Consider the following 24,753-nt stretch of genomic DNA (forward strand, 5'->3'; position numbering starts at 1 on the left):
TTGCTAAAACTGGTAAATTCAATTGATTGGACACGATTCGGAAAGGCACACACCTGTCTATATAAAGTCCTTGAGAGGCCTAGACAGATCCCGGACTTGAACCCGATCGAACATCTCTGGAGAGAGCTGAACATTTTTTTCACCTTTATTTAACCAGGTAGGCCAGTTGAGAACAAGTTCTCATTTCCAACTGCAACCTGGCCAAGATAAAGAAAAGCAGTGCAACAAAAACACAGTTACACAAACAAACGTACAGTCAATAACACAAAAGAAAATACAAATAGTGTAGAGTACTATATACAGTGTGTGCAAATGTATAAGAGTAGGGAGGTAAGAAATAAATAGGCCCTAGAGGCAAAAATAATGACATTTTAGCATTAATACTGGAGTGCTAGATGATGAGGTAGAGATACCGGGATGCAAAAAAGCAAGAGGGTATATAATAATATGGGGATGAGGTAGTCGGGTGTGCTATTTACAGATGCTGTGTACAGGTACAGTGATCGGCAAGCTGCTCTGACAGATGATGCTGGAAGGAAAGGCGTCCAAAGAAAGTGTTGACTTTGGGGATGACCAGTGCAATATACCTGCTGGAGCGCATGCTACAGGTGGGTGTTGCTATGGTGACCAGTGAGCTGAGATAAGACAGGGCTTTACCTAGCAAAGACTTATAGATGACCTGGAGCCAGTGGGTTTGCCGACAGATATGTAGTGAGGGCCAGCCAACGAGAGCATACAGGTCGCAGTGGCGGATTGTATATGGGGCTTTGGTGATAAAACAGATGGCACTGTGATAGACTACATCCAGTGTGCTGAGTAGAGTGTTGGAGGCTATTCTGTAAATTACATCGCCATAGTCAAGGATCAGTAGGATAGTCAGTTTTATGAGGGTATGTTTGGCGGCATGAGTGAAGGAGGCTTTGTTGCGAAATAGGAAGCCGATTCTAGATTTAATTTTGGATTGGAGATGCTTAATGTGAGTCTGGAAAGAGAGTTTACAGTCTGTGTAGTGATGCTAGTCGGGCGGGAGGGTGCAGGCAGAAATCCATTGAAGGGCATGCACTTAGTTTTTAAAAGCAGTTGGAGGCCACGGAAGGAGTGTTGTATGGCGTTGCAAGCTTGTTTGGAGGTTTGTTAGCACAGTATCCAAAGAAGGGCCAGATGTATACAGAATGGTGTCATCTGCATAGAGGTGGATCAGAGAATCACCAGCAGCAAGAGCACCATCATTGATATATACAGAGAAAAGAGTCGGCCCGAGAATTAAACCCTGTGGCACCACCATTGAGACTGCCAGAGGTCCAGACAACATGCCCTCCGATTTGACACACTGAACTCTGAGAAGTAGTTGGTGAACCAGGCGAGGCAGTCATTTGAAAAGCCAAGTCTATTGAGTCTGCCGATAAGAATGCGGTGATTAACAGAATCGAAAGCCTTGGCCAGGTCGATGAATACAGCTGCACATTACTGTTTTTTATCGATGGCGGTTATCATATCATTTTGGACCTTGAGTGTGGCTGAGGTGCACCTGTGACCAGCTTGGAAACCAGATTGCATAGTGGAGAAGGTACTTTGGGATTCGAAATGGTCGGTAATCTGTTTATTACTTGGCTTTCAAAGATTTTAGAAAGGCAGGGAAAGATGGATTATAGGTCTGTAACAATTTGGGTCAAGAGTGTCTCCCCCTTTGAAGAGGAGGGTGACCGCAGCAGCTTTCCAATCTTTGGGGATCTTAGATGATATGAAAGGGAGGTTGAATAGGCATTGCAACAATTTCTGATAATTTTAGAAAGATTGTCTAGCCCAGCTGATTTGTAGGGATCCAGATGTTGCAGTTCTTTATGTTGCCGTTCTTTCAAAACATCAGCTGTCTGAATTTGGGTGAAGGAGAACGGGGGGGGGGGGGGGGCTGGGTCAGTTTTTTAAATTTATTTTTTATTTTACCTTTATTTAACTAGGCAAGTCAGTTCAGAACAAATTCTTATTTTCAATGACGGCCTAGGAACCGTGCTGAGATGTTGGCCGGGGTAGTGGTAGCCAGGTGGAAAGCATGGCCAGCCGTGGAGAAATGCTTATTGAAATTACCGATCATTGTACATTTATTACTAGTGCAGTGGGCAGCTGGGAGGAGGTGCTCTTATTCTCTATGGACTTTACAGTGTCCCAAAACGTTTTGGAATTAGTGCTACAGGAAGAAAATGTCTGTTTTAAAAAGCTAGCCTTAGCCTTCCTAACTGACTGAGTGTATTGGTTCCTGACTTAACAGAAAAGTTGCATATCGCGGGGCTATTCGAAGCTAATGCAGAACGCCACAGGATGTTTTTGTGCTAGTCAAGGGCAGTCAAGTCTGGGGTGAACCAATGGCTATATCTGTTCTTATTTCTTCATTTTGTAAATGGGGCATGCTTATTTAAGATGGAGAATAAACTTTTGAAGAGAAACCAGGCATCCTCTACTGACGGGATGAGGTCAATATCCTTCCAGGATACCCATGCCATGTCGATTAGAAAGGCCTGCTCGCCAAAGTGTTTTAGGGAGCATTTGACAGTGATGAAGGGTGGTTGTTTGACCGCGGACCCATTATGCACACAGGCAATGATCGCTGAGATCCTGGTTGAAGACATCAGAGGTGTATTTAGAGGGCAGGTTGGTCAGGATGATATCTAAGAAGGTGCCCATGGTTACAGATTTAGGGTTGTACCTGGTAGGTTCCTTGATGATTTGTGTGAGATTGAGGGCATCTCTCTTAGATTGTAGGATGGCCGGGGTGTTAAGCATGTCCCAGTTTAGGTCACCTAACAATACGAACTCTGTAGATAAATGGGGGGCGATCAATTCAAATATGGTGTCCAGGGCACAGCCGGGGGCGGAGTAGAAGCTTGAATTGTTTGGGCACAGACCTGGATAGTATGACAGAACTCTCCAGGCTAACTCCGCCCCCTTTGGCAGTTCTATCTTGTCAGAAAATGTTATAGTTAGGGGATGGACATTCCAGGATTTTTGGTGACCTTCCTAAATCAGGATTCAGACATGGCTAGGACATCCGGGTTGGTGGAGTGTACTAAAGCAGTGAATAAAACATACTCAGGGAGGAGGCTTGTAATGTTAACATGCATGAAACCAATGTTTTTTAGGTTACAGAAGTAAACAGATGAGAGCGCCTGGGGAATGGGAGTGATGCTGGGGGCTACAGGGCCTGGGTTAACCTCCAAATCACCAGAGAAACAAAAGAGGAGTAGGATAAGAGTACGGCTAAAGGCTAAAAGAACTGATCGTCTAGTGCGTTTGGAACAGAGAGTAAAAGGAGCAGGTTTCTGGGCGCGGAAGAATAAATTCAAGGCATAATGTATGGACAAGGGTATGGTAGGATGTGAGTACAGTGGCAGTTAGCCTAGGCATCGAGTGACGATGAGAGGTTTTGTCTCTAGAGGCACCATTTAAGCCAGGTGCGGTCACCGCATGTGTGGGGGGGTGGAACATAAGGCCTAGCTAAGCTATATTGAGCAGGGCTGGAAGCTCTACAGTGAAATAAGATAAAAATGACTAACCAAAACAGCAATAGACAAGGCATATTGACATTAGGGAGGGGCATGTGTAGCCGAGTGATCATAGGGTCCAGTGAGTAGCTAGACGAGCTGGAGGCACGGCGATTCAGACAGCTAGCAGGCCGGGGCTAGCAGATGGGCCTCAGGGGGACGTTGCATTGGGAGAGCCTGTTGTAACCCCCTCGGAAGGTTACGTCAGCAGACCAGTCGTGATGGTCGCCTGGGCTCCGTGTCGGCAGCAAAGAGTCCAGGCCAATTGGCAAAAGAGGTATTTGAAGCCCAGAAATTGCTTGATAGATCTCTTCGGCTCGCCGGGAGATGGGCCTAGTAAGCACCAGGCTAACTGGTGCTTGCTTCGGGACAGAGACGTTAGACAGGAGTAGCCACTCGGATAGCAGCTAGCTAGCTGCGATGATCCGAAGTAAAGGTTCAGAGCTTGCGGTAGGAATCCGGAGATGTGGTAGAGAAAAGCAGTCCAATATGTTCTGGGTTGATATTGTGCTGTTCAGGCTGGCAGGAGTTGCCCAGGCTGAGGCTGGCAGATGTCCGAGTTAACGGTGGTGACAGCTAGCAGTGGCTAACTGACTACGAGCTAGTTTGCTGGCTAGCTCCTGAAGGGGGTTCCGGTTCAAAAGTGTAAAAATAGCAGATCCATTACACATTGGGTGAGGCGGGTTGCAGGAGAGTATGTTCAGTCCGTAGATGGAAAATTAGATAAGAAAAATATATACGAAGATAAAAATGATATATAGAAGGGACAGGACAAGACAATCAAAACAGACTGCTCCCACTGCTACACCATCTTGGATTATGAAAATAGCTGTGCAGCGACACATCCCATCCAACCTGACAGAACTTGAGAGGATCTGTAGAGAAGAATGGGAGAAACTCCCCAAGTACAGGTGTGCCAAGCTTGTAGTGTCATACCCAAGAAGACCCCAGGCTGTAATCGCTGCCAAAGGTGCTTCAACAAAGTACTGAGTAAATGTGATATCTTTTTTTTTACAAAATTTGCTAAATTAAAAAAAAAACTGTTTTGGCTTTGTCATTATGGGGTATTGTGTGTAGATTGATGAGGGGAAAAATACAATTTAGTCAATTTTAGAATAAGGCTGTAACGTAACAAAATGTGGAAAAAGTCAAGGGTTCTGATTACTTTCCGAATGCACTGTATAATGTATGTATGTGAAAACTACTTCTAAGATGCATACATTCAGACTCACTTCATTCATGCTAAAAAGGGAGGCTTGCTTGTCTGGTGCTGGCACATGCGCAGATCAAATACACTCCTGGAACACCGACTAAAGTGTTTACATGTCCTAATAATTCCAGAGATGGCTCAGAAAAACAGATGTTTTAATCTGCATATTCTTACTTCAATTTTGACCATGATTAAGATAAGCAGAGTAAGGTGTTTACATGACTATTGCATAAACTGCCTACTGACATAGTTTGTTTAATGTTTCATTATTGCTGTGCATGTAAATGTGCTCATTGACAGTTTATCTACAAGCCATCATACTGGTTAACACTTCGAACAGGACTGACCACCTGTACTGACTTTCCACACCTTAGCACACATGCACTCACTCACACACACATACATTCATGATACACACATCACAACTGCTGCCACCAGACTCTTATTAGTATTACTAAGTTCTGCACAATTTAAACACTTGCCCCCAATTCCCCTTCCCCAAAACACATGTAAATATTGGACTATAAATGGTGCCTTCCTGTATTATACTTATACTAAAATGTTTATTATATTTTACTGAGCCATTTACTTTGTTTGCATTTCATTGCACGGTGTATACCATGTGTATGCTGTACATACGACTAATAAAACTGTTGTGTCAAGTTGTCTGGATGTCCTTTGAGTGGTGGACCATTCTTGATCCACATGGGAAACTGTTGAGCCTGTAAAACCCAGGAGCGCTGCAGTTCTTGACACAAACAAGTGCGCCTGGCACCTACTACAATTTTTTTCACCTTTATTTAACCAGGTAGGCTAGTTGAGAACAAGTTCTCATTTACAACTGCGACCTGGCCAAGATAAAGCATAGCAGTGTGAGCAGACAACAACACAGAGTTACATATGGAGTAAACAATAAACAAGTCAATAACACAGTAGAAAAAAAAGAACAAAAAAGTCTATATACATTGTGTGCAAAAGGCATGAGGAGGTAGGCAAATAATTATAATTTAGCAGATTAACACTGGAGTGATAAATGATCAGATGGTCATGTGCAGGTAGAGATACTGGTGTGCAAAAGAGCAGAAAAGTAAATAAATAAAAACAGTATGGGGATGAGGTAGGTAAATTGGGTGGGCTATTTACTGCAGCGATCGGTTAGCTGCTCAGATAGTAGATGTTTAAAGTTGGTGAGGGAGATAAAATACTCCCATAGCCCGTTCAAAAGCAGTATTTTGTCTTGCCCATTCACTGAGTGGCAGACATACACAATCCATGTCTCAATGTTCTCAAGGATTAAACATTTCTTTAACCTGTCTCCTCCCCTTCATCTCCACTGATTGAAGTGACATCAATAAGGGATCATGGCTTTCACCTGGATTCACCTGGCCAGTCTATGTCATGGAAAGAGCATGTGTTCTTAATGTTCTTAATGTTTTGTATACTCAGTTTTGTATACTCCGTGTAATTTACTCATCTCTCCTCTCCTCCCCAGTTTGACTGCTGTGGCGTGAACAGCCCGGTGGACTTTGAGGAGAGCCTGTTCAGACTGATCAACCCTAATGAGATGGTCCCTGCAGCCTGCTGCAGGAGGGGTAGTCACCCCGGAGACTCAGCCTACATCCCCCAGGAGGAGTGTCTGATGGGGAACATGCTGTTCAGAAACAACAAGGTGCTGGTACTGGTACTAGACTACTTCAAAAATACTACTAAAAACCCTTTAATAATCTTTATTGACCCATTCAACAAAGAGAATGGAAATAAACATTTCGCCCCTGGAGCAGGACCTCCAGAGCAGGGCACCTAGAGCATCACATCAGCACTAGGTGGCACCTGAGATATCTGGCAGCCCTCCACATTCCTACCCTAGGATTTGACCTGGCTACCTTCCAGTTGCATGTTCGTCACTCAAACCTCGAGGCTACCACTGCTCACTCTCCCTGCCACACTGGGAAACAAAATCCTCCTCTTGCCTATCAGCTAAACTAGAGCAGAAGAGTGTTGGAGTGATGATATAATGGGACTGCTTCTCTACTGGCACTGTCCTCATACCGGTAGACTCATTAGTGCTTTTCTATGTTCTGGGTGTCAAGGAAATATGTTTTACTGTGTAGTGCAGTGTGTGTATACTTATGCATGCTTGTGTTTGACTATGTAGATTGGAGTAGGGTAGGGTAGTGCGGGCTTAGAGTAGGATAGGGAAGTGGGCGTGCAGGTGTGCGTGTGTGTGGAGGGAGAAACATACAGTATTTAGCCATATTGACAAATGGATTTAGCCATATAGACAAATGGATTTCGCCATATTGACAAACGGAATGCACACGTTTGTGTGCTTGTGTGTGCGGGTCTATATTTATCTCTGTGTGTGCTTGCCTGTTTTAATGACTGTCTTGAGAGTGAAATGTAATTACAGTCAACACTGATAGGAAGGAGAGGCTCCAACTGTTGTTAAGGCCTGTGGAACAATGCAGTATCTCAGGAAGGCGTCTGTCTCTCACTGTCTCTTTCCCATTCACACACAGAGCCTCATTAAAAGCCAATGAGGCCAGGGGCCCTGTCTCATTCTCTGTCTCTCAGCCCATTCATCTAGTCTATTGTTCACTGACGCATTCAGTTATGGCTCTGATGCTATTTATATTGTCCATGTATTTCAGCACACACACCCATGCATGCATTTATGCACATGCGTGCACACACACATGCAGGCGCAAGTGCATGCATACACGCACACACAGACACACAAACACACACATTTCAATACTCTCTCATATTGACTCATACTATTGAATTGTGACTGAGACTCTTTCCTCTCTGTGTGTTTTCAGGGCTGCTACTCAGCGGTGGTGGACTACTTTGAGCTGTACATCTATGTGGCTGGAGCGCTGGCCATCGTGGTACTCACCATTGAGGTAGGATTCAATATTTTGTTACTTATAATAAGCGCTTTGTGAGTAGCCTCCAAATCAACACATTTTTCCCTTGTCAGTTGGTGTGATTGGTAATGTAAGCTGTTCAGAAAAATCCAGGTAGCTTATCTCCCCCACACACAGTACACAACAACGGAATCTGAAATACTGGAGAATATATAATTTGAAGCAAGTGCTGGTCACTTCCCCGTTTATAGTACGATTGCCCCACTTAGTGGAGAATATTGGTGTTGCAGGACTGTTACACACCATACATTACATAGCAGAATTTACTGAGGAGGCATCTCTGAAGTCATAATTATGGATATGGCAATCTAGTCGATGTATTAGATTAAGCCAGAGCTCAATTGTCTAATCATCATCATGTAGATAGTTTTGGTTGATTTTGTTTAGTTTCCTCATCATCGTTTGGCTGCAGAACAGTCGACCAGTTTAGGCTCGCAGAATTGAAACACTTACTTGTGTCTTGTTCTCTGTCCTGACTGCTGTTCTGATACTCCTCTGTTCTTCTCCACAGCTGTTTGCCATGGTCTTTGCCATGTGTCTCTTCAGAGGTATCCAGTAGGATTATCGCACCGTACACTGGACAGGAGGACTTTTTGGAGCTACAAAAGGGAAACCAGGAGAAGGGAAAGAAAACATGTACACTTGTAAATGTATTGTCCTCTTTTATATCTGCAAAATGTATTGATTGGTTGGAAAACAAAACAAAACGACACTCAGAAAACAAACAACTTGTACTTCTCAGCTGGACCTTTGAGGTATTTGGTGGGGGGAAAAAAATGATAGAAAGAGAAAAAGACGAACGACAGGAAAACGTATGTAAAGTGAAACAGATGTTTCATGGACCAGGTCTAACACGGACCGGGTGTATAGTAGTGGAACGCGAAGAGGACCTGGGTGAAACCAGGCGTGGTGAATAAGAGGACCCGGTTGAAGCCTGCCCTGCAGCAGAAGTAGCTTGAGACCCAGATCTGTTTGTGCTGTCTTGCTAGCTAACTGGGACTCAGGCTAGAGCAGAAGACACTGCACTGACTTTTGGATGAAGAATATTTATACTTACTGAGTAAAAAGTTGGCTTGACTAATATAGAAATGTGTTTTATGTACACTTTAGCTGTTCCTTCCTATTACCACTTCTCCCTCCCCCGATCCCCCGCCCTTCCATCTACTGATACCATAATATCTCCATCTTTCCCACTCCCTCCCTCCCTACACATACTATTGTTAGAGCCTTACCTCTTTAATGCTGTTAAAAGTCCCATCTATACTGTGTGTGTGTGTGTGTGTGTGTGTGTGTGTGTGTGTGTGTGTGTGTGTGTGTGTGTGTGTGTGTGTGTGTGTGTGTGTGTGTGTGTGTGTGTGTGTGTGTGTGTGTGTGTGTGTGTGTGTGTGTGTCCTTGTATGAATGAATGCATGTGTGCATGTTGCCCCTTTTGACCATTCGGCCTTGAAAGCCAACTTCTGATAAAATATTGTATTGTGATGTTCATTGCAATTGTGGTTACATGTGGCTTAGGTGAAAATAAATGTATTTGTATGCATTTGTATTAGATTCTTGAAAAGACAGTGACATTAAAATGTTCTAAATGTTGTCCATGTGGTGAATTCCTTTCTGATAATTTTAAAAGTATGTACCCAGTAAAGGATAGAAGGCCTTGTCAGTTACTCTTTGGCAAGGGCGTAGAAGGGGTCCCCAATGTTTGAAGCAGATAAACCCAAAGTACAGTACCAGTCAAGTTTGGACACACCTACTCATTCCAGGGTTTTTCTTTATTTTTACTACATTCTACATTGTAGAATAATAGTGAAGACATCAAAACTATGAAATAACACATATGGAATCATGTAAACAAATCAAAATATATTTTAGATTTTAAATTGTTCAATGTATCCACCCTTTTCCTTGACAGCTTTGCACACTCTTGGCATTCTCTCAACCAGCTCATGAGGTAGTCACCTGGAATGCAATTAACAGGTGTGCCTTGTTAAAAGTTCATGCGTTTGAGCCAGTCAGTTGTGTTGTGACAAGGTAGGGGTGGTATACAGAAGATAGCCCTATTTGGTAAAAGACCAAGTCCATATTATGGCAAGAACAGCTAAAATAAGCAAAGAGAAATGGAATATTATGAAAATGAGGGAAGATTATGAAAATGAAACCTCTCAATGGGAAGAAAATCACAAGTCATATCCCTGGAGCTTCAGCCTAGCTGAGTGGTGTAATTTCTGGGGTTCCAAAATCTATGTCCATAGATTATATAAAATAAAATGCAGAAGGGGTTGAAGCCAAAAGGCTGTTCAGTACTATTAATGTTTGAGAAGGTTTTGCCTAAGAAAGTACAGATGAACTTCCTGGCTTTCACTGTTATAGAGTTTGTCCCACAATCAGACCTCAGCATAAGACCCAGATGCAGACAATTCGAATAACATATGTTTACTAACAAAACGTGGCAGGCAGACAACAGGTCAAGGGCAGGCAGAGGTCAGAGGGCTGTGAGACAGTGGTGTAAAGTACTTAAGTAAAAATACTTTAAAGTACAACTTAAGCAGTTTTCTGGGGTAACTGTACTTTACTAATTAAATGTTTTGATAGCTTCTACTTTTACTTCACTATATTCCAAATGAAAATAATGTACTTTTTACTCCTTACATTTTCTCTGACTCCCAAAAGTACTATTTCCATTTTGAATGCTTAGCAGGACAGGAAAATTATCTACTTCAAAAAACCTTTCAAGAGAACATCCCTGGTCATCCATACTGCCTCTGATTTGGCAGACTCACTAAACACAAACGCTTCATTTGTAAATTATGTCTATGAGTGTTGAAGTGTGCCCCTGGCTATCCGTAAATTAAAAAGAAAAAGAAAATCGCACCGTCTGGCTTGCTTAATGTAACGAATTTGAAAGGATTTATACTTGTACTTTTGGCACTTAAGCATATTTTATAGATTACATTTACTTTTGATACTTAAGTACATTTTAAACCAAATACTTTTAGACTTTTGCTCAAGTAGTATTTTTTGTTGTTGTTTTTCAAAGAGTGGATCAGCTTTAGTATTGCAGATAGATTGTTGCTTCCATCAATGTAATTGCCTGCATCACTTCCAATCCCCCATATATTTTTGGGGTAAACATTCACGACCGTTCAAAAGTGTGGGGTCACTTAGAAATGTCCTTGTTTTTGACATTTAAAAAAGTCCCTTTGTCCATTAAAAGAACATAAAATTGATCAGAAATACAGTGTAGACATAATGTTGTAAATGACTATTGTAGCTGGAAACATCTGATTTAAAAAACAATATCTACATAGGCGTACAGAGGCCCATTATCAGCAACCATCACTCCTGTGTTCCAATGGAACGTTGTGTTAGCTAATCCAAATATATCATTTTAAAAGGCTAATTGATCATTAGAAAACCCTTTTGCAATTACGTTAGCACAGCTGAAAACTGTTGTAGTGATTAAAGAAGCAATAAAACTGGCCTTATTTAGACTAGTTGAGTATCTGGAGCATCAGCATTTGTGAGTTTGATTACAGGCTCAAAATGTCAATAAACAAAGACCTTCTGAAACTCATCAGTATATTCTTGTTCTGGAAAATGAAAGGCTATTCCATGCGAGAAATTGCCAGGAGACTGAAGATCTTGTATAAAGCTGTGTACCACTCCCTTCATAGAACAGCACAAACTGGCGCTAACCAGAATAGAAAGAGTGGGAGGCCCCGGTGCACAACTGAGCAAGAGGACAAGTACATTAGAGTGTCTAGATTGAGAAACAGACGCTTCACAAGTCCTCAACTGGCAGCTTCATTAAATAGTACCCGTAAAACAGTGAAGAGGTGACTCCGGGATGATGGCATTCTAGGCAGGGTAATAGATAAATTCTTAAATATTTTCAAAGACGCTTGGATCATCATTATTTGGACCGTATAGGTTAATAAGACATATCTGTGTATTGTCCAATAACATATTTAAAATAATCCATCTACAGTTATAGTCAGAAGTTTACATACACCTTAGCCAAATACATTTAAACTCAGTTTTTCACAGTTCCTGACATTTAATCATAGTACAAAATCCCTATTTTAGGTCAGTTAGGATCACCACTTTATTTTCAGAATGTGAAATGTCAGAATAATGGTAGAGAGAATGATTTATTTAATATTTTATTGCTTTCATCACATTCCCAATGGGTCAGAAGTTTACATACACTCAATTAGTATTTGTTAGCATAGCCTTTAAATTGTTTAACTTGGGTCAAACTTTTCGGGTAGCCTTCCACAAGCTTCCCACAATTAGTCGGGTGAATTTTGGCCCATTCCTCTTGACAGAGCTGGTGTAACTGAGTCAGGTTTGTAGGCTTCCTTGTTAGCACACACTTTTTCTGTTTTGCCCACAAATGTTCTATAGGATTGAGGTCAGGGCTTTGTGATGGCCATTCGAATACTTTCCCTTTGTTGTCCTTAAGCCATTTTGCCACAACTTTGGAAGTATGCTTGGGGTCATTATCAATTTGGAAGACCCATTTGCGACCAAGCTTTAACTTGAGATGTTGCTTAAATATATCCACATCCAGTCCCTCCTGCAGCAAAGCACTCCCACAACATGATGCTGCCACCCCCATGCTTCACAGTTGGGATGGTGTTCTTTGGCTTGCAAGCCTCCCCTTTTTACTCTAAAGATAACGATGGTCATTATGACCAAACCGGTACAAAACTACTATTTAATTTTGTTTCATCAGACCAGAGGACATTTCTCCAAAAAGTACGATCTTTGTCCCCATGTGCAATTGCAAACCCTAGCCTGACTTTTTTATGGCGGTTTTGGAGCAGTGGCTTCATCCTTGCTAGATAGTTTTGTACCGGTTTCCTCCAGCATCTTCACAGGGTCCTTTGCTGTTGTTCTGGGATTGATTTGCACTTCGTACCAAAGTACGTTCATCTCTAGGAGACAGAACGCGTCTCCTTCCTGAGCAGCATGACGGCTGTATGTATGGGAGAATGATGTACATATATGAAGGAACATAATACTGTAACACAAGAGAGAGATACACTTATAGAGTGCATTTGCCATTCTGGTAAAATGCATTGTCTATTGTATAGGAGAGGAGACCAGAGGAGGCCATGAGAGTATGGAACAGCTGAGCACGCTAAAAACAGACCACACGAAGGGAAGGTGACACATAGGCGCCTAGGGCAACTGGACACACTAAAGATGGAGACACATAGTCTGCTGACCCTAGATAACACACAAACAGATAACATAGAGGAATGTATAGTATTTTTAGTATAGCTGAACACGCTAAAAACAGAGGAGACACATAGTCTGCTTATCCTAGATAACACACAAACAGAAGAATGCATTTTGCTAAGTGCAGGGACAAAGCAAGGGTCTTGTCACCATTATAATCTGACGGAAAGCAGATATGGGCGTTATTGGGCTGAACAAGCAGGATGCACAGATTGGGGTGTAACTTCATTTGCATGTGGGATGGACTCATATGTTGTATGTGTATAAATCAGAGCGAGTGCTCTGAAAAAGGTGTGTGTTCTGCGGAGCACTCCGGCTTGCTATACTCTTGTATTAAAAGTCTATTATTGAATTCACAAAGTTCTTGCAAGTGTCATATTTTGAAATGATTAGCCACGACACATGGTGATTATACTTGCGCACTATTGTTTGTACAGATGAACGTGGTACCTTCAGGCATTTGTAAATTGCTCCCAAGGATGAACCAGACTTGTGGAGGTCTACAATTTATTTTCTGAAGTCTTGGCTGATTTCTTTTGATTTTCCCATTAATTATAAGTGAAATAATCTGTCTGTAAACAATTGTTGGAACAATGATGTCCTAACTGACTTGCCAAAAACTATAGTTTGTTAACAAGATATTTGTGGAGTAATTAAAACTTGTTTTTCAATGACTCCAACCTAAGTGTATGTAAACTTCCGACTTTAATTGTACCTTGTTCTGTTTGGACAATTTGCACATTTGCATCAAAATGACTGTTAATTAATATCATCACCAATTCTGAATTTCTTTGCCCATGGGAGAAATATAATTCACCACCCCAGTCCTTTTTCCATAAAACTTCATCTAAAATTGTTGAATGAGTTTCCTGTAAGCAATAGATATAATATTTATTCTCTTTTAACCAGGTAAATACTGATAGTTTTTTCTTATTATCTGCTAAGCCATTACAATTAGAACTAGCTATACTTATTTCACCACTAACCATAAATGAGATAAGTTTAAATTCCATTTATCATATGTTTGTAAATGTATCATTAAAAAGTAACATGAGTGTCTATATACTGTAGCTGTACCAGGGATATTTGCATTGCTACTAAGTAAACCTCCACTTGGTCACTACTATTCCACCTGCAAAACCCCTTCTCCTCCTGAGTTGGGTTGTCATCCCAATGCCCGGCAGACCACACCCGACCCCCCGGATCCGATGGCCCTGGAGAGACCGGGACCCATCCTTCAAAAAGAGCACACAGAGCCACCCACAGAACAGAAAGCAGATCAACCGCCAAATGCATTTCCATCGCCCTCACCTCGATTTGTATTATATATAGCCATTAAAAAATATACATATATATTTTTTATATATATATTTATATATATATATTTTTTTATATTTATATATTTTTTTGTTTTTGTTTATATATATTTTTTTTTAATCCTGTTTCTTATTTTCCATAATTAGCTATTAATATTTGTAGTAATGTAGGCAGGTTATGCAAAGGATTTTTACCTATCACTTGAGACGAGTGCGCTGAGTCGGGAAGCAAGTTCAGGGAGTGAGTGTTGAAAAAAATGTATGAAACACAAACAATGCACCGACATGAAAGAGAGTAAATAACGCCTGAGGAAAGAACCAAGGGGGAGTGACAGATACAGTGCCTTGCGAAAGTATTCGGCCCCCTTGAACTTTGCGACCTTTTGCCACATTTCAGGCTTCAAACATAAAGATATAAAACTGTATTTTTTTGTGAAGAATCAACAACAAGTGGGACACAATCATGAAGTGGAACGACATTTATTGGATATTTCAAACTTTTTTAACAAATCAAAAACTGAAAAATTGGGCATGCAAAATTATTCAGCCCCTTTACTTTCAGTGAACGTCACTCATCTCGAGGCTTGCCTTCAACTCTTTTATATCCTTACTGACTAGTTCAAGTATTCCCAGTTTGTCATTTATTGATTGTAATGTCTCTGTTCTGCCAGTGCATGGAAAATCCTGCTAGCTCTATATTGTCCATATCGACATTCAGCCACGTCTCGGTGAAACATCAGATAGTACAGTTAATGATATCCCGTGGGTGGGATAATCTTAATCGTAGGTCATAAATTTTATTTTCCAATGATTGCACGTTAGCAAGAAGAACAGATGGCAGTGGGAGTTTACTCGCTCGCCTACAGATTCTCAGAAGGCTGCCTGGTCTGCGACCCCTTTTCCTGTGTCTTTTCTCCATGCAAAAGGTGTGAATCTGGGCCTGGTTCAGTGAAAGCAGGATAACCTTCTAGTCGGACTCGTTAACCTCTTCGATATAGGGGGCGCTCTTTTAATTTTTGGATTAAAAAAACGTTCCCGTTTTAAACAAGATATTTTGTCACGAAAAGATGCTCGACTATGCATATAATTGACAGCTTTGGAAAGAAAACACTCTGACGTTTCCAAAACTGCAAAGATATTATCTGTGAGTGCCACAGAACTGATGCTACAGGCGAAACCAAGATGACATTTCAAACAGGAAATGGCCCAGATTTTGAGGGCGCTGTGTTCCAATGTCTCCTTATATGGCTGTGAATGCGCCAGGAATGAGCCTACACTTTCTGTTGTTTCCCCAAGGTGTCTGCAGCATTGTGACGTATTTATAGGCATATCATTGGAAGATTGACCATAAGAGACTACATTTACCAGGTGCCCGCTTGGTGTCCTCCGTCGAAATTATTGCGTAATCTCCAACTGCGTGCATTTTACCATTTGATTCAGAGGAGAAAGTCAACTGCCACGAATGATTTATTATTGAATAGATATGTGAAAAACACCTGGAGGATTGATTCTAAACAACGTTTGCCATGTTTCTGTCGATATTATGGAGTTAATTTGGAAAAAAGTTTGGCGTTGTAATGACTGAATTTTCTGGGGTTTTGATGAACAAAACGGAGCGATTTCTCCTACACAAATAATATTTTTGGAAAAAATTAACATTTGCTATCTAACTGAGAGTCTCCTCATTGAAAACATCCGAAGTTCTTCAAAGGTAAATTATTTTATTTGAATGCATTTCTTGTTTTTGTGAAAATGTTGCCTGCTGAATGCTAGGCTTAATGCTATGCTAGCTATCAATACTCTTACACAAATGCTTGTGTAGCTATGGTTGAAAAGCATATTTTGGAAATCTGAGATGACAGTGTTGAAAGGTTAACCTCTTGATGCTATGGGGGCGCTATTTCATTTTTGGATAAAAAGACGTGCCCGTTTTAAGCGCAATATTTTGTCACAAAAAGATGCTCGACTATGCATATAATTGATAGCTTTGGAAAGAAAACACTCTGCAAAATCTGGACCCCTACAAATAAGCTGGGCTAGACAATCTGGACCCTCTCTTTCTAAAAGTATCTGCCGAAATTGTGGCACCTGTTCAACCTCTCTTTCGTATCGTCTGAGATTCCCAAAAATTGGAATGCTGCCGCGATCCTCCTCCTCTTCAAAGGTGGAGACACTAGACCCAAACTGCTACAGACATATATCTATCTTATCCTGCCTTTCTAAGGTCTTCGAAAGCCAAGTTAAACAGATTACCAACCATTTCGAATCCCATCGTACCTTCTCCACTATTCAATCTGGTTTCAGAGCTGGTCATGGGTGCACCTCAACCACGCTCAAGGTCCTAAACGATATCATAACCGCCATCGATAAGAGACATTACTGTGCAGCCGTATTCATCGACCAGGCCAAGGCTTTCAACCTCTGTCAATCACCACATTCTTATCGGCAGCCTTGGTTTCTCAAAAGACTGCCTTGCCTGGTTCACCAACCACTTATAAAGTTCAGTGTGTCAAATCAGAGGGCCTGTTGTCTGGACCTCTGGCAGTCTCTATGGGGGTGCCACAGGGTTACATTATTGGGCCGACTCTCTTCTCTGTATACATCAATGATGTTGCTCTTGCTGCTGGTGATTCTCTGATCCACCTCTACGTAGACGACCACATTCTGTATACTTCTGGCCCTTCTTTGGACACTGTGTTAACTAACCTCCAGACGAGCTTCAAAGCCATACAACTCTCCTTCCATTGCCTCCAACTGCTATTAAATGCAAGTAAATCTAAATGCAGGCTCTTCAACCAATCGCTGCCCGCACCTGCCCGCCCATCCAGCATCACTTCTCCGGACGGTTCTGACTTAGAATATGTGGACAACTACAAATACCTAGGTGTCTGGTTAGACTCTAAACTCTCCTTCCAGACTCACATTAAGCATCTCCAATCCAAAATTAAATCTAGAATTGGCTTCCTATTTCGCAACAAATCATCGTTCACTCATGCTGCCAAACATACCCTCGTAAAACTGACCATCCTACCGATCCTCGACTTTGGCGATGTCATTTACAAAATAGCCTCCAACACTCTACTCAACAAATTGGATGCAGTCTATCACGGTGCCATCCGTTTTGTCACCAAAGCCCCATATACTACCATCCTTGCGACCAATATGGTCTCGTTGGCTGGCCCTTGCTTCATACTCGTCGCCAAACCCACTGGCTCCAGGTCATCTACAATTCTCTGCTAGGTAAAGCCTCGCCTTATCTCAGCTCACTGGTCACCATAGCAGCACCCACCTGACTGGAACGAATTGCAAAAATCTCTGAAGCTGGAGACTCACATCTCCCTCACTAGCTTTAAGCACCAGCTGTCAGAGCAGCTTACAGATCACTGCACCTGTACAAAGCCCATCTGTAAACAGCCCATCTAGCTACCTAACTCATCCCCATACTTGTATTTATTTATTTTCTTGCTCCTTTGCTTCCCAGTATCTCTACTTGCACATTCACCTTATGAACATCAATCACTCCAGTGTTTAATTGGTATATTGTAATTACTTCGGCCACGTGGCGAAGTAATTACAATACTGTATTATACAATACTGTATTATTGACTGTATGTTTGTTTATTCCATGTGTAACTCTGTGTTGTTGTATGTGTCAAACTGCTTTATTCTTGGCCAGGTCACAGTTGTAAATGAGAACTTGTTCTCAACTAGCCTACCTGGTTAAATAAAAGTGAAATTAAAAAAGTAAAAAAATAAAAAGGTCTGGAATTCTTCCATAAAACCTTGAAGTAATTCCTTGTGTCATCCAATGGTGGTTCCTTTGGAGGAGATGGCGTTGCTGTAACGGTTCTCTTGTGGTGAACGAGAGTCGGACCAAAATGCAGCGTGTAGATTGCGATCCATGTTTAATGAACAAAACGTAAACACGAATCAATACAAAGACTACAAAACAAAGAACGTAATGAACGTAACGAAAACCGAAACAGCCTATACTTGTGTAAACTAACACAGAGACAGGAACAAGGACACTAAGGACAATCACCCACAAAACACACAAAAAATATGACTGCAAAGCCAATATATATGATTCCCAATCAGAGACAACGATAATCACCTGACTCTGATTGAGAACCGCCTCAGGCAGCCATAGACTAACGCTAGACATCCCACAAAACCCCAAGACAAAAACACACCACAATAACCCATGTCACACCCTGGCCTGACTGAATAAATGAAGAATAAACATAATATATTTCGACCAGGGCGTGACAGAACCCCCCCCCCTCTAAGGTGCGGACTCCCGGACGCACATCAAAACAATAGGGAGGGTCCGGGTGGGCGTCTGTCCATGGTGGCGGCTCCGGCTCCGGCGCGGGACGTGGAAGCCACTCTATAAATGTCTCAGTCCCCCCTCCTCGCGTCCTAGGATAGTCCACCTTCACCGCCGACCATGGCCTAGTAGTCCTCACCCAGAACCCCACTGGACTGAGGGTCAGCTCGGGACTGAGGGGCAGCTAGGGACAGAGGGGCAGCTCGGGACAGAGGGGCAGCTCGGGACAGAGGGGCAGCTCAGGACAGAGGGGCAGCTCAGGACAGAGGGGCAGCTCAGGACAGAGGGGCAGCTCGGGACAAAGGGGCAGCACGGGACAGAGGGGCAGCTCGGGACTGAGAGGAGGCCCAGCACTGAGAGGAAGCCCAGCACTGAGAGGAAGCCCAGAACTGAGAGGAAGCTCAGGTGAGGTAGTCGGCTCCGGCAGATCCTGGCTGGCTGGCGGATCTGGAAGAGTCTGGTTGACTGGCGGATCTGGAAGTGTCTGGTTGACTGGCAGATCTAGAAGAGTCTGGTTGACTAGCAGATATGGAAGAGTCTGGCTGACTGGCGGATCTGGAAGAGTCTGGCTGACTGGCGGATCTGGAAGAGTCTGGCTGACTGGCGGATCTGGAAGAGTTTGACTGACTGGCGGATCCTGGCAGACTGACGGATCTGGCTGCTCCATGCTGACTGGCGGCTCTGGCTGCTCCACACTGACTGGCGGCTCTGGCTGCTCCATGTAGGCTGACAGCTCTGGCGGCTTCTTACAAACTGGCAGCTCTGGCGGCTCCGTGCAGACTGCCAGCTCCGTGCAGACTGGCAGCTCCTTGCAGACTGGCAGCTCCTTGCAGACTGGCAGCTCCTTGCAGACTGACAGCTCCATGCAGACTGGCATCTCCGGCTGGTCCATGCAGACTGACAGCTCGGGCTGCGCTAAACAGGCGGGAGACTCCAGCAGCGCAGGAGAGGAGGAAGGCTCTGGCTGCGCTAAACAGGCGGGAGGCTCCGGCAGCGCAGGATAGGAGAAAGGCTCCGACAGCGCTGAACAGGCGAGGCGCACAGTAGGTCTGATGCGTGGTGCTGGCACTGGTGGTACTGGGCCGAGGACACGCACAGGAAGCCTGGTGCGGGGAGCTGCCACCGGAGGGCTGGGGTGTGGAGGTGGTACTGGGTAGACCGGACCGTGCAGGCGCACTGGAGCTCTTGAGCACCGAGCCTGCCCAACCTTACCTGGCTCGATGCCCACTCTAGCCCGGCCGATACGAGGAGCTGGAATATACCGCACCGGGCTATGCACCCGCACTGGGGACACCGTTCGCACCACTGCCCGGTCTCTCTAGCCCCCCGGTAAGCACAGGGAGTTTGCACAGGTCTCCTACCTGGCGTAGCTCTACTCCCTGTGAGCCTCCCCCCAAGAATTTTTTGGGGCTGACTCTCGGGCTTCCTTGCCAACCGTGTTCCCTCATAACGCCGGCTCCTCTCTCCGGCTGCCTCAGCTCTTCTAAGTGCCTCCACCTGTTCCCATGGAAGGCGATCCCTTCCCGCCAGGATCTCCTCCCATGTGTAGCAACCCTTGCCATCCAATATATCGTCCCATGTCCAATCCTCATTGCGCCGCTGTTGCTGCCTTTGTTGCTTCTTCTGTGGCTCCTGCCTGTTGACCACGCTGCTTGGTCCGTTTGTGGTGGGTGATTCTGTAACAGTTCTCTTGTGGTGAAGGAGAGTCGGACCAAAATGCAGCGTGTAGATTGTGATCCATGTTTAATGAACAAAACGTAAACACGAATCAATACAAATACTACAAAACAAAGAACGTAATGAACGTAACGAAAACCAAAACAGCCTATACTTGTGTAAACTAACACAGAGACAGGAACAAGGACACTAAGGACAATCACCCACGAAACACACAAAGAATATGGCTGCCTAAATATGGTTCCCAATCAGAGACAACGATAATCACCTGACTCTGATTGAGAACCGCCTCAGGCAGCCATAGACTAACGCTAGACATCCCACAAAACCCCAAGACAAAAACACACCACAATAACCCATGTCACACCCTGGCCTGACCGAATAAATGAAGAATAAACATAATATATTTCGACCAGGGCGTGACAGTTGCGGAGCTGGTCCAGGTCTGCTGGCTCAGTCATGGCCAGTTTGTACTATCAAACCTCAGGATAAGACCCAGATTCAGACAGCCTCGAATAACAGATGTTTCCTAACAAAACAGGGGGAAGGCAGACGACAGGTCAAGGACAGGCCGAGGTCGGTAATCCAGGGCAGAGTCTGAAAGGTACAGAACGGCAGGTAGTTTCATGGTCTGGGCAGGCCAAGGTCAGTAATCCAGGGCAGTGTCAGACAGGTACAGAACGGCAGGCAGGGTCACGGCAGGCAGAGTGGTCAACAACTGGAAAAACAAGGGCAAGAGAGAAGCAGGAGTATGGGAAACCATGCTGGTATGCTTGACGAGACATAACAAACTGGCAACAGACAAACAGAAAATACAGGTATAAATACACAGGGGATAATGGAGAAAATGAGCGACACCTGGAGGGGGGTGGAAACAAGCACAAAACAGGTGAAACAGATCAGGGTGTGACACCCACCCCCATTAAGGTGTTTCAAATGCCAAAGAATGGGACATGTAGCTGCTCAGTGAAAACGAAAGAGAAGATGTGCCAAGTATGGAGGGGAACATGATTATGGTGGCTGTGGGAAAAATGTCATGGCTAACTGTCATAATTATGGGGGGAACACAGTGTAGGGTTTGGTGGACGCAAGGTGCAAAAAGAGGTTAGAGCGGCCCAAAGATATAAAGTCACTCGTAAAGTCTCTTATGCAGAAGCTGCAAAGCAGATTGGTGGAACTATTAGGCAGAATGATGGAGATAATAGGGACAGTTCTGGAATGAGGGGACCTACTGTAAGAAATGTTGCTTATGTTGGTCCAGACACGGATACCAGACCTGTTCAGAAATCTTGCTCTCACAAATGTGTCGTGCCAAAGGAAACCTTGATAGTTAATTGGATTGACTTCCTAATAATACTAATGATGGAATGTCTCAGTATGATGATAACTGGAGTTGTGGTTTTTGTCATCCTTCAGTGGAGTGCCAGAAGCTTTATTGCTTACGGTCAGGAGTTTAAGAAATATGTAATTGATTTAGAGATCAAACCTGATGAGATATGTTTTCAAGAAACATGGCTTAGACCACATCTTGATTGTATTATTCCTAGTTATTGTTCAATCAGATATGATAGATCAACTGGGCAAGGTGGTGGTGGTTGTACTACGTTCATAAGGGAAGGTCTTGTATATCGTAACATACCTGTCCCATCTGAATACACATGTGTGATGGTGGAAATCTAGTGCAGGAAGTAATATTAAGTTGCCAAATTTGTACAAGCCTTGTCATCAACTATCTGTAGAAATATTTGATGAAATATCAAGAGAATTGGGCTCTAGAGAGATATGGTGCGGCAACTTTAATGCCCATACTAGTGGGGAAGCGCACATACAGATGCTAATGGAACAAGAGCATTAGTATGTCTTAACGATGGATGTGGTACAAGAGTTGATGTTGTTAGAGGGGTTATATCCTGCCTGGACCTCACACTGACTTCTTACTCTAGAATGTGCTGCTTCTGTGACCTCTCTGATTTGCCAGTGAGTGAAGTGGGTGAGAAAAGGAAGGTGGTTCTTTGGTGGACTGAAGAGTGCACTGCGGCTATTCGAGAAAGAAATAGAGCTTACAGAGTGTTGCGTAGGAATATGACTCATGAGAATCTAGTTGATTTTCAAAGGAAGAGAGCTTTAGTACATAGGGTCATTAAGTCTGTCAAGAGAAATGCATGGAGACAGTTCTTCACTGCAATAGGCAGGGATACTGAGCTTGGGGATGTATGGTGTATGTTGAAGAAGATGACTGGAGGAAGCAAGTCCACTCGAATTCCAGTTTTGGTTGTGGGTAAAACAATGTCCGTAACTGATAAAGAAAAATATGACTTCTTGGGGAAGACATTTGATAGGGTACATAGTGGGGTAATTTTGGACGAAGTACAGTGCATTCGGAAAGTATTCAGACCCTTTGACTTGTATCACATTTTGTTATGTTACAGCCTTGTTTTAAAAGGAATTAAATAGACCCCCCCCCCCTCCCATCAATCTACACACAATACCCCATAATGACAAAGCAAAAACTGTTTTTTAGAAATGTTTGCGCATTTATATATATTTTTTTAACCGGAAATATAAAATTTACATAATTATTCAGACCCTTTACTCAGTACTTTGTTGAAGCACCTTTGGCAGCGATTACAACCTCGAGACTTCTTGGGTATGACGCTATAAGCCTGGCATAGCTGTATTTGGGGAGTTTCTCCCATTCTTCTCTGCAGATCCTCTCCAGCTCTGTCAGGTTGGATAGGGAGTATCGCTGCACAGCTATTTTCATGTCTCTACAGAGATGTTTGATCGGGTTCAAGTTCGGGCTCTGGTTGGGTCACTCAAGGACATTCAGCCCCACGCAGACTCACCTGGACTCCATCACCTCCCTGATTACCTTCCCTATTCTCTATTCCCTATTCCCTATTACCTTCCCAGGCGTTATTGTTTCTGTTACAGTGTCTTGTCTGTGCGTTGTTTGTGTTTCTTGTTTTGTATTATGTTGCATTTATTTATTAAAACACTCAGTCCATGAACTCACAGCGCACATCGTTACACATACGTGATATGTGTTTAGCCTTAATAGGCTGTGGATATACAGCCCCAAGTCATGATCAGTTGTGCTATGTAATGTTTAAGCATCTACCTGATGAGGTCAAACATGTTAAATAGGAGTTGGAGTGAGGGGGTTATACCTTCTGGATGGAAATGTGCAGTAATATTACCTTTTGCAAAGCCTGGTAAAGGACCTTCATGTGCTAATAGTTACAGACCAATAGCACTGACCTCGAACTTGTGTAAACTGATGTAAAAGTTCCTACTCAACAGATTACCTTATTTCCTGGAACATAGAGGTTTATTGAGTCATTGATTGATTTATTGATGCATTAGTAATGGTGAGCAATGAAGGAGAAAAAAATCTGTCCATGAAAGAATGAATGGCTATTGTCTTTTTTGACATTGAAAAGGCATACGATACTATGTGGAGAGAAGGCCTCCTGATTAAGATGGAAAATACTTGGTATTGGTGGAAGGTTAAATAACTGGGTTTTGGCCTAATTGAATCACTCTTTTTATATGAAGTCTATGGGAGTTGACAAGGGTATTCCTGAAGGCAGTGCTGTAAGTCCTATTTTGTTCAACATTATGATTAATGATGTGTTTTCGAATGTAGATCCCTATATGCTTATAATGGAGCTATTTGGAAGAGGAGAAAGACTGTCTCTCATGTGACCAAATCTATTCAACAATCTATAGTGGATGTTGAAAGATGGTGGATGAACTGGGGTTTTAAATTGCCAGTGGCGAATTCTTGCTGTGTGTTCTTCTCTAAGAAGAAAGTTGCTGATAATATATTGTTTTTTAATATGTTGTTTCTGTATGGACAGCCTATGGGGAGGGTTTCAGGATGACAATTGATTACGGGTGTATAGTTTATAGAAATGAGGCAAAGATTTGGCTTCAGAAGCTGGACAGAATCCAGTATATAGCTTTAAGGATACGTATTGATGCATTTAAATCAACATCTGTATGTGCCTTACTAATGGAGGTAAAAAAAAGTGGCCCTTCTGCGGTGACAGGGGATGTTCCTCCATGGTTACTCCCAGATATTGTTGTTGATCTAACCTTGATAGAGAAAAGGAAAGATTGGTCAGAAGTCTTTTATATAGTGAAACTGGTTGACAATTACATTGGTAGAAGTTTCTATGCATTTTTACCGCTTTTCACAGATTGATCCAAGGACCAGATAGTGGGCGCACAGTAGCAGGCGTTTACATTCCTGAATTTGTTGTGCAGATATATAGAAGACTAATGAATGAACTGTCAGTATACTCAGTTGAACTGTTGGCGATAGTATTTGCCCTCCAGTGGGTGGACGGCACAAAGCCCATTCAGGTGTGGAAGGCCATGAAATTGTAGACCAATTGTAGACTAAAATGGCGCCGAAAGAAATGGCATTATGTGTTTTTTTCCGCCTTATTTGTAACTTGTTTTGTTCATAATGTCTCTGCAACCGTATCTTATGGCAAAAAAATAG

At 43.0% G+C, this 24,753-nt stretch overlaps 1 protein-coding gene across 2 annotated transcripts in view; it reads left to right on the forward strand.

Moving 5' to 3' along the window:
* Positions 1-9,264, forward strand: part of LOC135524039 (tetraspanin-18B) — a 119,141-nt gene extending 109,877 nt beyond the window's left edge. Inside the window, exons 7-9 of one of the 2 annotated variants that reach the window (XM_064951174.1) lie at positions 6,239-6,421; positions 7,569-7,652; positions 8,188-9,264. In XM_064951174.1, coding sequence (XP_064807246.1) covers positions 6,239-6,421; positions 7,569-7,652; positions 8,188-8,235 — 315 coding nt within the window. In that variant the 3' untranslated portion in view covers positions 8,236-9,264. The remainder of the gene's footprint in view (positions 1-6,238; positions 6,422-7,568; positions 7,653-8,187) is intronic. The other variant, XM_064951175.1, reaches the window with a different exon arrangement.
* The last annotated feature ends 15,489 nt before the right edge of the window (positions 9,265-24,753 follow it).

Source organism: Oncorhynchus masou, chromosome 31, assembly GCF_036934945.1.
Source record: "Oncorhynchus masou masou isolate Uvic2021 chromosome 31, UVic_Omas_1.1, whole genome shotgun sequence".
NCBI lineage: Eukaryota > Metazoa > Chordata > Actinopteri > Salmoniformes > Salmonidae > Oncorhynchus > Oncorhynchus masou.